This window comes from Protopterus annectens, chromosome 12.part0, assembly GCF_019279795.1.
Source record: "Protopterus annectens isolate FY-2018-M chromosome 12.part0, PAN1.0, whole genome shotgun sequence".
In the NCBI taxonomy this organism is placed as follows: domain Eukaryota; kingdom Metazoa; phylum Chordata; order Ceratodontiformes; family Protopteridae; genus Protopterus; species Protopterus annectens.
In genome coordinates, this window is record NC_056746.1 from 288374130 (window position 1) to 288391064 (window position 16935).

General features: G+C 38.0%; 1 protein-coding gene across 1 annotated transcript in view; it reads right to left on the reverse strand.

The window, feature by feature from the left end:
* Window positions 1-1516: 1516 nt before the first annotated feature.
* Window positions 1517-16935, reverse strand: part of ARPC1B (actin related protein 2/3 complex subunit 1B) — a 258119-nt gene continuing 242700 nt past the window's right edge. The window contains exons 9-10 of the mRNA XM_044089351.1: window positions 13536-13626; window positions 1517-1852 (exon numbers count right to left, since the gene is read on the reverse strand). Of these exons, the coding sequence (XP_043945286.1) occupies window positions 1814-1852; window positions 13536-13626 (130 nt within the window). The 3' untranslated portion in view covers window positions 1517-1813. The remainder of the gene's footprint in view (window positions 1853-13535; window positions 13627-16935) is intronic.

The window sequence follows — 16935 nt, forward strand, 5'->3', positions numbered from 1 at the left end:
AGCTACTGAACAAAGTCTCCTTTCCAACACCATGACATATGCCTTCTCCAGGAGGCTGAGATGCATGATGCCTCTAGAGCAGGTACATACCCTCTTGTCCCCTTTCTGAAATTAGGAACCACCACCCAAATTTTCCAACCTAAGGTTATTCTTCCTACATTACAAGTAACATAGAATTGATGCGTACAGAACAACAGCCTAGCAATATCTTGCACCTTTAGAATTTCTGTCTGGATCTCATCCACTTTCTCAGCTTTGCCAGAGCAAAACTGTATAATTCTGACAATAACCTCTTCCACAAAAAAGACTCACTCCTATCTGCTGGATTTCTGTTTCTTCAAAAGGGGGCATAACCCACACATTCCTCGATGTGTTCTTTCCCCTTCATGGTAAAGTCCCAGTTTCAGGTTAGACTTTCTCGGCCCTTGCATAGAGCAACAAAGGAGGTCCCATTTCTCCCTCCTGAGTCACCATCAATTTCCTGTAAGTCAATTGAAAGCATGCATGCCTTGGCAATGCACACCTCCAAATATGGGACTTGTAAGTATTCTACATGCATAACTCCTGTCCCATTTCCACAGTAAGGGAGACAGAGAGATGCTGTCAACTGAGAAGCTTAGTTCTAGAGCAAATGCTGTGTGTAGACGTAAGGCCTCTTTTATTTATCTGGTACTTTTCAACCACATGCTGTAATGTTTTCCATCTGCAGTGAGGTGATATCCCAAATAGCCATGCTTTCACTGCCAGGGTCTAATCCATCATAATCTGGCCTGCTCTTGCATGCTAGTCATCAGGTATCACACTCACCCTCCACCCTTTACCCTGCATATGCAGAGTACACATATCAGCTTCACACAGCTCTATTGGGTTTACACAAATAGGTAACATGGGTTACCTGGCCACCAGCAAATACCACCTCATGCCTGGTTCTAAGAGTGGGTCCCAGCATCCCTGTTCTAGACAAGTTTCTATAATTCTTCAAATGAACAATTATCAAAGTCACGTTTGATTACTTTTTAACTCTGACTAATCTGCCTAGGGTGATCTCTACCAGATGCACAAAGCTTCAGCCAACACAGCTCTAAGGATCTCAGAAACAAAAATTAGCTTGAGCATTAACTATTCACTTACTTAGCTGTATGGCTCCTCCCTTGAAATGTTTTTTTTACTCTTATCCTAGTTCTGAAGGGCAGGGCAGTGGCTGAGATTCCACAACATCTGGTTTCAGGACAGGGCACTGCACTAAGTATGCAGATATACACAGAGCAGTTCTGGCCTAGTACAGTATATTGCCCCACGTACAAACAGTTTCAGAATCTGGGGCAATATCTATATCTTGCAATGACCAGTTATTGTGAAAAAAATCAGATAATTATCATTTTTGCAGTATTCCCTTCTCTGGGTTATCTTTGTGACAATAAAAAAGGAATGCACATATGCTTTAATGTTGACCTTTGGAAATCATTTTTGGAAATATTATCCAATTTCTATCACAATTAAAATGGTACACAATGGGTCAATGAAAAAAAAAATTGGTTTATTTGGAATTAATCTTCACAACTGTTATAAGCACTATATGACCAGCATATTTAAAAAAAAAATCCAGCTTTTTATATTTAGTTATTTCCTGTTGTTTGAAATGATTGTTTAATGCACTGTAAAACTGGGACTTGTCCAATGATTCTTAAGAATCACTTCTAACTAAGGTTTACTTTATAAGCATATTAGAATTCAAAGAAAAGCTTTGCATTTTAAGAGCAGAACCTGTAAGAAAAAAATGCTCTTTATAGTTGACTGTTACAGGTCTTGTACTTCAGACAATTTTCAGGTCTTTCATTGCAGATTCCAAACTCTGAAACAAAGAAAGGTATAGAGCTTTAGAAGAAGTAGGATAAAGGAATATACAAAGACAATCAGTCTGAGATGTTTTCAAAGGACAAAACAATAAGAAATGTCAGAACTGTTAAAATCCTCTGTAAGATCACAGGTTCCTGAATACAATGAAGGCATTACTAGGGGGTACAAAATTTTGGGAAGTAGCATAACAGATCATCTGTACAACATCTATTATTTTCTAGCTTTGCTGGTGAAATAGCCCGTTTATTCAGGTCTCACCATCATTCACCTATAAATGAGACAGAAACAAACTTACCTTTGCAACATGCCTATCTAATGCCATATATTTAACAGGTATTTCATTTCTTCTGTCCTTAAAACCCTCTGTGCCACAGAGAGATGGCAATATTCAGTACCAACCAATGCAGTTTAGAGACAAAAATGCATAACATTATAAGCTGTTCAACAGCATACAAACATTAGAAGCTATTACTGCACCTGATTCCCCAGAGATTTGTACTTCAAGGCTCAAGCTTGATTTTAGATCACACACTGAGCCTACTTACCATGCTGTGAAACTCATGCTTAACACTCTGCAGAAGGTAAGGAGACTTGGGTATGTTGCTGCATACACAAACAAGTTATGCAAAAGCACACAGCACTTTTTTGGTATCTGAACAGAAGGACTTTGCTTCTGTAAAATATACAAAACAACTGGGGGAATCCCATCTGACATCTATTACTATAAACTACAACTAACAACAGAGATTGTTTAAGTAGGTAATCATACCTCCCACCCCCCTCAGGATTACAAGATGCATACAAGTAAACTGAACCCAGTCTTAAAAGGGTCTATGCCAATTATTCGAACGCTTAAAATGTCAAACGTTATATGGTCAAAACCACATGTTCGACATTTCAAGTGTTCGAAGGTTGACGTTTAATGGCGCCGTACAGTGCATAATGGGAGAATTTCCCTTTTCTGCACTGAAGTGCGGTCTCGGAGTTCATATATTTAAGTAGGGGGTGTGTGGGTGGCACAGCACTGTTAGTGTATGCTTTTCTTTTCTTTTTTTTTTTAATTAGATATTCGAACTTCCAAATATCGACCATATGGTATTCAACATTTTGGAAGTTCGAATATTTGACATAGACCCTCTTAAAACCAGTACCTTCGACTGATAAAAAAGTGACAAAGTGAAAGTATTTCTTGTAAGTGAAGTTAGTGCTTTTATTCTGAAACAAGATCCTTTTCAAATATGAAAGCTCACACTTTCATTTTTTGAAGAGGCTGCATTTCTAATACTGGCATAGACGTATTTCCCTGTTGCATCATTTTTGTAAATTTATTAGTAGATGTATTAAAGATGTGTTATTTTCATAATGCATTCATAACATGTAAAATAACTGCATGCTTGCAGAAGTGCATACATTATACAACTCAGTTCAAAAGTAACAGCTGGTTGATTTTAATGTCTGTCAATCTATGTACCTAGATTTGCTAAGCAAATTTATCAAGCAGTAATATACAATAATAAAAATATAAATAAAGCATAAAATTCAGCTCTGGTGAAATATACTTGCTAGATAAAATTCAGTTAAACCTGATAGCTTCCATATAACAGGTATAAAAAAACATTTTAATATTTTTAGACCCTCCCCCTCTCCTCTTCCACACACTTTGTGTGTGTGTGTGTGTGTGTGTGTGTGTGTGTGTGTGTGTGTGTGTGTGTGTGTGTGTGTGTGTGTGTATGTGTGTGTGTGTGTGTGTGTGTGTGTGTGATTCTCTTTGTCTGCTACATTCCTTTCAGAACTGCTTCTTTCTTCCTTCTCTCGTTTCATAGCTGCTGTAAATTGTTTGTACCATCTATATTATATTCACTGTTGAATTATTGAATCATATCTAAATACATCAGTGTTTGGTTAGGGCACCTTTCCTCTTGCGCCACATGTCTGACCTATGACCTATGCACAAGACTATGTGCTCGTACATAAGGGATACACAGGCATGAAAATTTTGAGAGATTTCTTGCTCCAGGAAAATATTTCTATGATGCTAGTGCTCTAGGATAGGTGCCTCAGCTATAAGGCAATAAAGAGGACATAGTAAGGAAGAGTCTACCTTGGCCAAAAGAAGATAGAAACTTAGAAACTATGAAGGAGGGTGCATACACTGCAACAGTGATTGATTCAAGCATCTTCTGTATTATAAGTTCTTACACAGCTGTATTATGTTCGTCATTAGATCACGGTTGCAATATACGGACATTTGGGAAGATTCCTGAAGCTTGTATGCTAAATGAGGGGAGGTTTTGAGACATAGAATTTGGGCCCAGTATCCCATGAAGACTAGATCTGGAAAAACCAGCTCGGGCTCTTAAAAAAGTATCAAGATCTGGAAAAAACAGCTCAGGCTCTTGAAAAAGTATTAAAATTATGTTTGTTAAAAGTATGAATTTGACTCTTAAAGAACACTCCAGGCAAAGCAACTGATATAGTGCAGTGAGTTCTGACCAGACCTTGGAGAGATTTTTCATGGAAAGAACAAAAAAGGGAAATGGCATGAGAAAAACACCATTTTTTCCACAAAGAAATAAACAATTGCCCAGATTTTCTGATAGCATTTATTCCATCCAAACTGATTCTTAGTTGCCTGTGGATATCTAGTAAATGAAGGATTCCCTTATTGTGAGGAGGTAGGAAAATGTGGAAGATGAATACACTGATAAAAGGACATTTCAGAGACCACTTTAAGCATAAATGAGAGAATAGCCCTAAGGGAAACTATATACTTATGAAAAATCAGGAAAGGTGAAGAGCACATAACAGCCTGTAATTCTGATACCCTTTTAGCAGAAGTTAAGATGACTAACAGTGCTGTCTTCCAGATACAGAACTTTTAAGAAGAAGAAGCTGAAACAAAAGGATGAGGAGTTTATATTTTTTTACTTTATTTTTTTCAGGAAGGGATGGATTTTCTTGGAGGCCTGTTATGAAGGATATATTTTAGGAACTGCCTGACCATAAAAGAAAGAGGGGAATCTCTAGGCAAACAGACAGATATGAGTGACAGATGCTCCTTGATTGAGGTGTTTGCTAGCAATGAGTTAAGTAGCTCATCACAAATATGTGAGAATAATAGGTTATTCCAGTTGATAAGGATCTTGTCCTCTGTTATGACACCAGATAGAAACTCGTTTCAATTTGGAAATGTCCGAATTTTGCAGGTTTCTTTGCCTCCTTTATTACCTGCAACACTTCCTCAGAGTAAAGGTATCTGAAGGGAATGAGAAGCCTATCATCCAAACAGACAAATTAAGAGTTTTTAAGCTGGATGAATGAGAGAGCCCTTTTTGTTGTGTAAATCCATCCAGTGAGGTAACCTGTGGTGACTACCATTGGATACATGAAAAAGAAGAATGAACCAAAGTTTTCTGGACTAAAACTGAGTTACTAGCATTATTTTGGATTGTTTTTCTGTATCTCCAGAAGGACTTTTTGAATAAGAGGAAATGCAAGAAGGCACATAGGAATTTCCATGTCCATAAGATTGCTAAAGCTTCTGTTTTCCATACTAGCCAGCATGGAACTCTGGAGGAGAATAGTCTGAACTGTTTGTTCAGAGTGTAGGCAAAAAGATCTATCTGTGGATTTCCTCACTGATGGACAATTTGGAGGAAAATATTTCAGTTCAGCATCCATTTATTTGGGTCTTCAATGGATCTGTTGAGATACTTTGCTATTGATTTTATTTCTAATGGGATGTAAATCACCTGGAGAAAAAGATTGTGGCAAATACCAATATCCCAAGCCATCATGGCCAGTCTGCAGAGTTGGCAGGACTTTGTTCCCCTTTGTTTCTTCATATACCACATGACTGTAGTATTGTCTGTTAGGACGTGTAAAGTTCCTTAAGATCAGAGGCAGTAAAGAGTCTGCAGGATAAATACCAAGGCTTTCATCTCTTTGAAGTTTATGTGACAGCTCCTGTCCTGCTTGGACTTTCATACCAATTGAAAAGGCTTCCCAGGGCAGATCTGAAGCATCTGTTGAGACCTTCTGGAGGGGAGAAGGAACCAGAAAGGGAACATCTGGATTGAGTGTTATCTGGTTTATTCACCATGGGATTTCTTTCCTCACAAAAGGTAAGAGAGGAATCAGGAAGGACAGGGGACCACAATGTTGTGCCCAAATTGATTTGCGATAACACTGAATCATCCACATATGAAATTGGGCATAGGAACATTCTGAATTATAGATGCCATGTACCCCATGGCTCTCAGAATCTCTAATGCAGATATCATTTTCAGATTTGAGAGGGATAGTAGGGAAAAAGTTAGAACCCAGATTTTTCTTGAAGAAGAAAAGCCATCATGCAAAAGGTAGCCAGCAGATATCTCAGAAACACTAGATGCTGAGAGGGTTGAAGGGTAGATTTCTTCAGGTTTAGTGTGAAACCTATGTTCTGAAGAAGATTGATTGTAAACTGTAAATTATGTAATGCTTTCTGAACCAAAGTGGTCTGAATCAAAAAGCTGCTAAGTAAGAGTAAATGTGGATACCTTGAAGTCTGCAGAAGGCTAGTATGGGCCCAGACATTTGGTGAAAATTCATGGTGCTGTAGAAAGATCAAAGGGCAACATAGACAACTGAAAATGATACCCCAAAGCTTAAAATCTGAAGAATTTTCTATGATTTGGATGCATATGAATGTGAAGGTAGATATCCTTCAGATCCAAGGTAACCAAATAAACCTTAAGGAAAAATCATAGGAAGTAAACATTGGAGAGATAACATTTTGAATTTTGGCATTCTCAGAAAAGTGTTCAAGGTGGATAATTCCAAAATGGATCTCCATGGCCGTTCTTTTCTTGGTACTAGAAACAGCCTGGAATAAAACCCTTTTCTTTTTTAATGAGCAGGGACTAGTTCTATAATCCCCTGATGGAATAACTCTCTTGTAAGATTGGAACAATCAACTGCTGTGGCTTGAGAGCACCTGAACTGGGGGAGAGTTTTAGAGAAATTTTCACCCTTCTTGAATAATGGTCAGTGCCCAAATGTCAGATGTCATCATTCTCCAAAAGCAAAGGCACTGTAAAATCTTCCTGAAAGGTTGGAAAGGGTTGGTCAAGGTGGAGAGATGGGGGGGGGGGGGCAAGAGGAATGAAAGCAGTCATAAGTTGGAGTTTTTGTCAGCAAAGGATCCTTTTGATCCCTTAAAATCTGATTTAAGTTTATCCAGCCACTTTTTCTTAAGAGAATGTATTTCCTTTTTGCTGGGATTTTCAAACTTTAAGTTATAAAGCACCAGATTTGGAGGATTGAAATCCTGTCTAATCTTTCCATTTTCCTGCAGGTTTTGGAAGATTTCAGCAGAAGCTGGTCCAAACAAATTATCCTTATGTAAAGGGGCATCCAAAAGTTTGGCCTTAATGTCATCAGGCAAAGCCAGTTATATCTCCTAAGGACCAAGTAGCTGCTGCTCTGGAAGAGGCATTTGCAGTATCATAGCCACACTTGATGGAATGTCTTGTAAGTGCAACCTGAGTGATTGAGTTGAGCAAATTTTGCAAGGGATTTTGGTTGTCAGAATCAGGAATATCAGAAATTAATTAATTCATATTGGCAAAAATAGATCAGTATTTAATCATGTGGATCTGGTGATTTATGGCAGAGAAAGATAAGATGGCAGATTTATACACCATTTTTCCATACTTCTACATAGCTCTACTGTTTTATCATTCGGCAAAGCATTAGAAGAAGTCTTATTAGACTCCATAGAGACAACATCTTTTATATAAGTATTTATAAGAATCTGGCACCTTATAAAATCTATCATTTTTTTTAGATGCGTGAGGTTGTGATTCAAGTGCCACAGATGCAGAAAGGAAAATAACTTCTAACGTTTCCAACAGAATTGGGATTCCAGAAAGTTTAGGGACAACCACATGCAATAAATCACAATACCTCTTTTGGATGTCTGTTACCTACTTGCCTTGCTAATTGAAATACTGCATCATTTTATAAATAGTGTCACTAAAAGACAGCTTTTCCTAAGGAGAGTCAGGAGATAGACTGTCCTCAGCTTCAGCTTCATATCATGTGAGAGAATGAATTGATGATGAATAAGCCAATGATTCCACATTAGTATCTGAAGAAGAATCCTCTTAAGAAGAATCATCTTCAGAAGAAGAGTCTCTTTTTTTCTTTTTTGAGGGATAGAAAAAGCAGAAGAGAAATTCTGAACTGGCTGCAGAGACATTAAGGTTTTAAAAAGTCCCTGAGACTTAAAAAATATTATAGAACTCCTGTTGAGGATCTTTTGGAGTATGAGTGATGGAGGAGGTATGCTTTGCCTTCTGCTTTCCCTTCTTAGGAATATCCAAAGATATAACATGAGGAGAAGAGGATCCCTGACTTATCTCCATAAGGGTACCTGCTACATCCTCCTGGACAAGAATCTGAAGTAAACCTCTGTGTCCCTTAAATATAACCAGACAAGATTTTTCCTAAAAACCCTTATAGGTCATCTGGTCAGCCAGAAGGGACATGCCAGATGCCTGTGCCTTGTTGGCCTCTAGAGGTTTCGACAGTGGGAGCAGAAGTTGTTGAGTGGTCTACATGCTCATCATGTGCCTCAAACAAGACGTCTGACTTTGACTGGATGAAAGAGACTGAAGTTTTCTTAATTTTTTATTTTTTTTGCGCTTTCTTATGAGGCTGTTGAAGGACATTGGAAAGCAATGACTTGGAAACCATCTTTCCTCCTGCAAGTTCTCAAAATGTTGGTTTTCTAACTACAATTTCAAACCAGCTAAATGACCTCTAATAGTCTTTGGAACAGAAGGCTGACAAATAGTACACTTGCTATAGTTTTGTTGAGGTCCTAAACAGAAGAAACATTCTGTGTGGGAATTTTTATAGGGGATCTGCTGACCACAGCCACATTTCCCTCTCCTGGATGACATGAAATACAAACAGAGAAAAGAAGAAGGGTACCCAAACAGGTACTTATCTGCCCAAAAAGAATTCAGCTGACACAGGCCATATGGCTGAGACCACGATATCAGATGTAGTCTTCCTTCATGAACTGGTGGCAAAAAAGTTCTGAAGATTTTCATGCCTGTATGCCCCTTATTTACCAGCACATAGTCTTGTGCATAGGTCATAGGTCTGACACACAGTGCAAAAGGACGGTGTCTAATCTTTTTGTATACTGGCCAGATATATGGTATCCTAGACATGATACTTTCCAGTTGTCAGCAGTACTGCAACAGTGACCTAATGAAGAACACAGAGATATTGTTCTCCCTGCCAGTTAAGACTCTTTTTAACTGTGTATTGCAAGAGTTATGATATCTGTTGTTGTCACCTGCTGAACGATTACTATCTGCAATATGTCTTCCTCATACCTGTGCTGAGCAGCACTGTCACAAAAATTCATTATAGCAGCGGTAAACCTGTTATTTCTGCAATCTAGAACATTTAGGCTTTTGCTAAGGCATTCCACTGATTGGTGTTGCTAGTCTCTGATGGGTTTATGCTGCCATGGTGATCACAAAGGACAGTTGATGCATCGTGTGTGTCAATTTTTTTCTTTAAACTTTTATAACACTATACTATAACGCAAAGAGTGTTTAATCAAGACACGGTACACTGATTGGTCCTCCTGAATTCTTTTGCTGCTGTTGCCTCCCCCTTAGTATCACGGTTGATGAATGAAAACATATCTTCACAATGATGGTGTTCTCCTTTTCTCATCAACTACCCACTTCTTAATTTAACTTTTGCCTTTGAGTTTCATAGATCAACTGTATTTCATTAAGCCTTTCATAATTAACATATTTATGCAACCTATGTATAACATCCTCCATATTCCATATAGCATTCCCCATTTACTTCAGTCTTACAGTACTACATATTCCTTATTGTTCTCATTACACATTTTTTCAATTTTGTTAACATTTTTATGCTAATTAGTTTTGTTGCTGTGTCTTGATATGTACTTGTATAGCTTACGTTTAATTCTTCACTTTATATGATATGGTACCAAAGTAAACAAGTCTTGACACAAACACTGCCACTCTGATGCTTTCTCTAGTAATAAATCAACAAACATACTATTTTTTGTGATTATACATTTGAGGTTTTGACCAGAGTTAACCTTAGCTGCGATTCTTTGTCAAAATCTTATGACTCACAATTTTCCCTTCAATTTGAACATGATGCAAAAGAAGCTAGAGGTAATGTTTGAAATGAAGTTCTCCGGGAATTTGAAAAGAACCAGGCGCAACAGCATCAGTGCAGAGGTCTGTACATGTTCCCATATATACTGTTTACCTGTAGGTGTCGGTCCATGTCCTACAGACAGTAAGGGATATCAAGCGCACAACACCAGGAGGTCCACTCTTTTCCTAGGAAAAATGAGTTGGCACACGGTCACAGCCTTCCTCTGCCTAAGCCATCCAGTAACCAGGTTCTCATCTGAGCCCAAATTATTGACAATACACTGCCTCCCTACCAGCTGACTGGCAACAAATTATTCAACTTTCTGTTGTCATTTTCCTGCTGATTACATTGCCTGTGAAAACAGGATTCAGAGCCACAGACGTTTTGAAAATACTGCTACCGGTATGACTGTTATGCAATAAACATTGGCTAACCTCTATTACTATCAGAAGTTTTAACACAACTCATTGTAACTATAACATGTTTACAGCTACAGTACTTCCTTTGAAAATGGTTTATAAACTAGCATTAAAAATAACAAAATTAATTTTTGAGATTTAAAACATAGATACCAGTTATACTGTCAGATATGTTACCAAGGCAGCTAGTAAAGTGAAACTCACAGAAACTCTAGTACCTTTCTTCAACCAAAGAATGAATTTTAAAATGTTCAAGAGGAAACTCATACTAAGCTATATAAGCTTATTTTCAGTTAAGATATGAAAAGGATAAAAATGAGTAATTGCAATTCATTCCCTATAATAATCTTTAAAAAATAAAATATTGTATGACAGCTGAAACAATACTGAATCATTTTTGATTAATTTACTTCTTCATGTGTTAGAAAACTACAAATGATACACACAGTAATAAAACCTGACAAAGTACAAGAGACACATCTCTTATTAGTCCTGTTATAAATGGAGCGAAGAGTAAGGAAGGGACTCCGGTGAGAAGCAATAAAGGCAGAGCAAAGCATGTACAATCAGTGCTAAAGGGCTAGAAAAAGGAAGTCTACTATAACTGAGAGAAAAAAAAGAAAATAATTATTCATTAGTTATGAAAAGTAGGAACAAGGTGAAGAATGAGGAAATGAATTAACTAGTTACTGCAAAAATTCTCCCATTTTCTAACAAAGGCACATCATTACGGTTCACCTGGACTTAAGCCCCAGTTACTCTATGTAGTTTGTTTTCTACAATTTATGTGTCACACATATGCCATGTAGAATGGACATTCATGATTAAAAATGAATTGTTTTAACCTGCAGCCGTAAATGCACTTAATAGATACGCTGCAGACCCCAAAGATGTTGCATCAGTTCCAACATAGTGAGGGATGGGGGGGCACTAACCACTGACATCAACGTCTGCAGATGTGGAAAGCAACAACAGTGTCAGCTGGTAAGGCAGAAGTCACAGGAATGCTCCTCTGTTAACATACGAGAAACAGGAATGATGGTAACAGTTACGGTGGTAGTCACAGGAATGGTCTTAACAGTTAAGGTGAAATATAACTATAAGAATTAATCACAGGAGGTTAGAAAGGCTTGGGAAGGGAGTCTGGATAAGCAATTCACAAAGAAACAATGGGAGGATAGATGTATGTCTCCCAAATATGCAACAAAGTCTAGATTTAAGATTTTTTGCTTGGAAATGCTTACATAGATATTTTTATACCACAAGTAGACTCCATAGAATTTTTACTCAGGTAGACAGCAAGTGTTGGAGGTGTGACAGTGAAGAAAGAGGTAATTGGGAACATATTTTCTGTGAGTCTGATGAGTTGGCAGACTTTAAGGATTCCCTACAAGATATCAGTCATAGGAATGGTATCAGGCATTAAAACATCAATGATAGGAATGGGATCAGGCTTTAGGATATCAGTCACAGGAATGGTGTCAGGTGTTAAGGCAACAGTCGCAGGAATGGAGTCAGGTGTTAAAATATAAGTCACAGGAATGGGGTCAGGTGTTAAGGCAACAGTCACAGGAAAGGTACCAAGTGTTAAGACATCAGTGATAGAAATGGTGTCAGATGTTAAAATATCAGTCAAAGGAATAGTATCAGATATTAATATATAAGTCACAGGAATGGTGTCACATGTTAAGGCAACAGTCACAAAAATGGTGCCAGGTGTTCAGACAACAGCCACAGGAATGGTGTCAGGTATGAAGACAATCGGTCACAGCGATACTGTCAGTGTGAAGATGTCAGTCACAGGAACAGTGTCATGTATGAATACATCAGTCACAGGAATGGTGTTAGGTATGAAGACATCAGTCACAGGAATGGTGTTAGGTATGAAGACATCAGTCACATGAATGGTGTTAGGTATGAAGACATCAGTCACAGGAATGGTGTTAGGTATGAAGACATCAGTCACATGAATGGTGTTAGGTATGAAGACATCAGTCACAGGAATGGTGTTAGGTATGAAGACATCAGTCACAGGAATGGTGTTAGGTATAAAGACATCAGTCACAGGAATGGTGTTAGGTATGAAGACATCAGTCACAGGAATGGTGTTAGGTATGAAGACATCAGTCACAGGAATGGTGTTAGGTATGAAGACATCAGTCACATGAATGGTGTTAGGTATGAAGACATCAGTCACAGGAATGGTGTTGGGTATGAAGACATCAAGTCACAGGAATGGTGTTAGGTATGAAGACATCAGTCACAGGAATGGTGTTAGGTATGAAAACATCAGTCACAGGAATGGTGTCAAATGTTAAGATACTGCTGTCGCCTTCCCTGTATGGTGGAAAGTTTTAGCTGTGCTGCTCCATGATGATGCAATGGAATGTCTGGGAAAGTGAATATTGTATCCTGAATTCTATATATCACCAAGGCAGTGTGCCATTTAGACCTGTTTCAGGGCTGCAAAGATGAGACAAATTATTTTCTGTTGCTTAACTGTAACAGTAGTGTGAGCAGTAGACAGAAGTAGAAAATGCAACCAAGGTGATTTGTTGGGACAGGCTTAGGATGCATAAGACATGGAAACTCCAGTCGTCTATTCAAATTAAGCTGGAACTGCACCTCCATAGGAAGGTAGTAACCCCTCCAAATCCAAATCTCTTGATCACACAGGGGCAGAATAAGGCATGGAGATCAAGCCCACATCAAAGGGGCAAGTAAAAGGGTAGGAAATGAGAAGTGCATTTGGTTAGCTTGTCCTAAACTGGAAATCTCTGTTATTAACTGATGAACGCTATAAGGATGTATAGGAACCAGACACAGGGTCTTTTTATAAGACGTTTCAACAGATGCTGTGTAAATGTTCATGCTCTTCACTCCTGAGGGGTCAGAAAAGCAGACCCCCTGCTACTGATGTACACAATAACTGCCAGCTTTGAGCAGAACAATAAAATACTGAAGTAGAAAGACATCTATTTCCTGCATATACTCCATTTACTAGTCCTCATCAAGGGGAACTAATGCTATCCTGTTAACTTAAATTACCTTGATATCCCATATAGCCATCCCACCGTCCATGCCAGTGGTACAGAACTTGGCGCATTTTCCTTTACCACCCTCAAGAACTGAGATTTGGCTGTAAAATAAAATAAAATGAAAAAGAGTGTCAGGTCATCTGGAAAAAAATTCACAGAAATAAACACATCTCAATATGCAACATGTGCCTAGTACTACTGAAAACTGAATTTTAAAATAACTTGTCAAAACAACAGTTTAATCAGCAAGTATTATTCTCAAACAGTAAATTCCATACAGATTTTCGTTCATAATAGAAACATAACCAATGCACAGGCACACCATTGCAAATAAAATGCCTAGAAACCAGCAAAGAGCTAGGTACTGGAGTGATGAAAATTACAAGACCGATGTAAAATGTGATTAAATAACACAGGATTATTTTGCAACATGATTGTCAAACATTTGAAACATTTGAAACAGTAGACAAATTGTTCAGTTATGCTCGACTCCATTCATTCAGGTATGTTTGCTCTATGCTAATAAACAGGAACCAGTGGAAATTTCTAACTCTCTAGAAAGCAATTCAGCTTCATTGCAAAACAGCTTGCTCCTACCCCAACACCATCTTTTCCTTCAGAGCTGTACTGAATTTCTTGGCAGTATGTATTTCAAATTTATTACTCTTTGAGAGACAAAGTGTAGTCTTGTCTTACCCTTAATCAGTGACTACAAGAAACATTTGGCTACCCATGGTCATTCATTATTAATTTATATATTTATCTGGGTGATGACTAGACGAGTGTTACATGAAAACTCCCAGTGGTTATCCAGTAGCTGCTACTTTTGTTAATGTTTTGTAACAATACATGTGTCATGGTGTTAGTTTTTGAAAGCTATACATAAAACCCACCTCCTTATGACACATTTATGCATATGGTATTTGTTAAGTAGTAGAAATTATAACAATGCTTATGAAAACAAACTATGATAATGTAGGACCTACATTAGCTTGCACGCACAGTTTCCTATTTTATTTCCAGCATGGTGAGCCACACTAGTCTGCACATTGTAAATACAGTCCCATTGCACAGTTAGACATTGTACTAGTTTTGGTTTCTTCGATTAAATGACCACCTACCATTACTGTTTAAAAATCTAAAAGAAATGGATTTGCTGAGCATGTCATGTCAAATTTGTTTGCTTCTGATACCAGACACTGCATTTTCCTAAGAAATTTGTAAGGTTCTACTCCAGGATGTCCTCAGAGTGAACTATGATTAAGATGGGGTATATGGGGGACAGCCACCCACTTGGGGTGTACGAGGGGAGCTGACCACAAATAACTTAGTCCCCTCCTGTTTTTCATTCTTGCACTCATGACTTCTACTCTTAATTCTTCTTAGTAATGAGTGACATCAGAGTGACAGGGGGGTCTGAGCATAAGTGCATGGTAAGAGGGGAAACATTATTTCTCGACTAACTCTACTCCACCTCCATCATGACGCACTGAATCACAACCACTCATCACTATTCATGTTCCTGTTCATAAGAAAATATAAATGGACACAGCCTTGCACCAGCCAATTGCTATTTGCACAGTTAATCAACATCCCATGTACTGTGAATCCTGTGCAAAAATCTTAGTCATAGCCTTGTTTCCATCTTCATACATTTACCAATATTTTTGGTGCACTCTGAAACTTATTCAAATTCTTCTAAATATTTAAGATACTTGCTAAAAACTAAAATAAAAGTTCACATACTGCACATGCAAAACACAGATATACACACAATCCCAAAACACCCTAGGTTACCTAAAACAACCCAAACCTAAACCTATATTTAGTTTAAAATAGAAAAAAATATACAAGTGAATAAAGTAAAATGCAGAATGCATTTCTCATATCAATACAAAAAAAACTTCACATACTGCACACACAAAACACACACACACACAATCATCTCAAACACTGGTAACCCAAATCAACCCCCTAGAAATGAAAGTCATTAAAATAAAAGAATAAACATTATATAAAACACTGACTGCAATTAGTCAACAGGAAAATAGCATTTCAGTAAAACTTCCATTTTCATGGAATGACACATTTGCTTGCTGCCACTTGCTCCAAATGGCAAGTGCCCTAACTGTCACTAGCCGGATTCTCCTTTACTGCTTAGACCTCCCACAACCTTACCCAAATGAGCTGTAGAGTCTTACCAGACGTTGATTCTAACACTGAATTTCCCAACCAGTCCCCAGTCATAACCAAAGTACTCCCCCTCACAATTCATAACACAAATGTCCCCATTACTCCCTGAACTTAAAACCCCACTACTGCCTCCCTAAACTTACAATTCCACTGTCCTGCACGCTAACCCTAACTCCCCTCTCACTCCCTAAACCTAAAGTTCATGATCACTCCTTAACCCTAAACTCCCCTCCAGCTCCCTAATCCTAAAAAATCCACCCTCATTCCTTCGATCTAAATCCCCTCCTGATCACTGTCTGAACCCCCAAACTTACATTCCCATCCCCTCTCCATAGCTGTTGCATTTTCCCAACTCAGACGCCTGGACATGTGTTCAAGTTCAGGCATGAGCAGTGACCTTTGAGTGCTTGTTGTGGACCTCAAAACAGATCATTCTATCTACACTAAGATTAAGCTAATTAAACCATAAAACTTACAACTCTTAATCCAACCCTCAATCCAGTACCAACGTGCAATAAAATTAACTGACATTGCAAAAAATAACTAGAGTAGAAAGCCACATAAGACACCCCAATTTATACAAATTGATGGAAATTAATCAAAGCCTTATTCAGCAAACAGCTTAAGCAACTACCATAGCCCAATTATATCAGTATGAAATATTAATTCAAATCTAAAAAGGGGAGAAAAAGAAAATGGAAAATTTGGGGGTCAAGTTTGCACAATACATGAAATACCTTGAACTGTAGGGTAGGGAACGAGTTTTGAAATCATGATTTCACTACTCATCCTGAAGCTTGTTCCCTAAAGCTAGAGAACCTACAATAAAAAGATACTTTATCAGCACAACCATACATTTTATACTTAATAAATAAAACACTTAAAATGTAATTTTGTCTGTGTCTGTATTTGTCTCAGCTTGTTTGAGGTGAGTAGCCTGACATTTCACACTTGAACAACATGATTTCTGGTCTGACTACTCAGGTAATTCCTCAACCCCCAATATGTGACCTTTTAAGCTAAATCTGAAACTCTTGCTTGCTAATAATTCTTACATTCATTACTATATTTGCTGTTTTGTCTTGTGAGAGAGGGCGAAATTGCAATGTTCTAGAATTTTATTTGCTGGCAGCTAGGTAATACCGAAAGTTTCTATTGGCTATTAGTTTATTCTTTCTAGCTATAGTTTGTTGCATGGCCTAGCTCCTGTTTAAGCT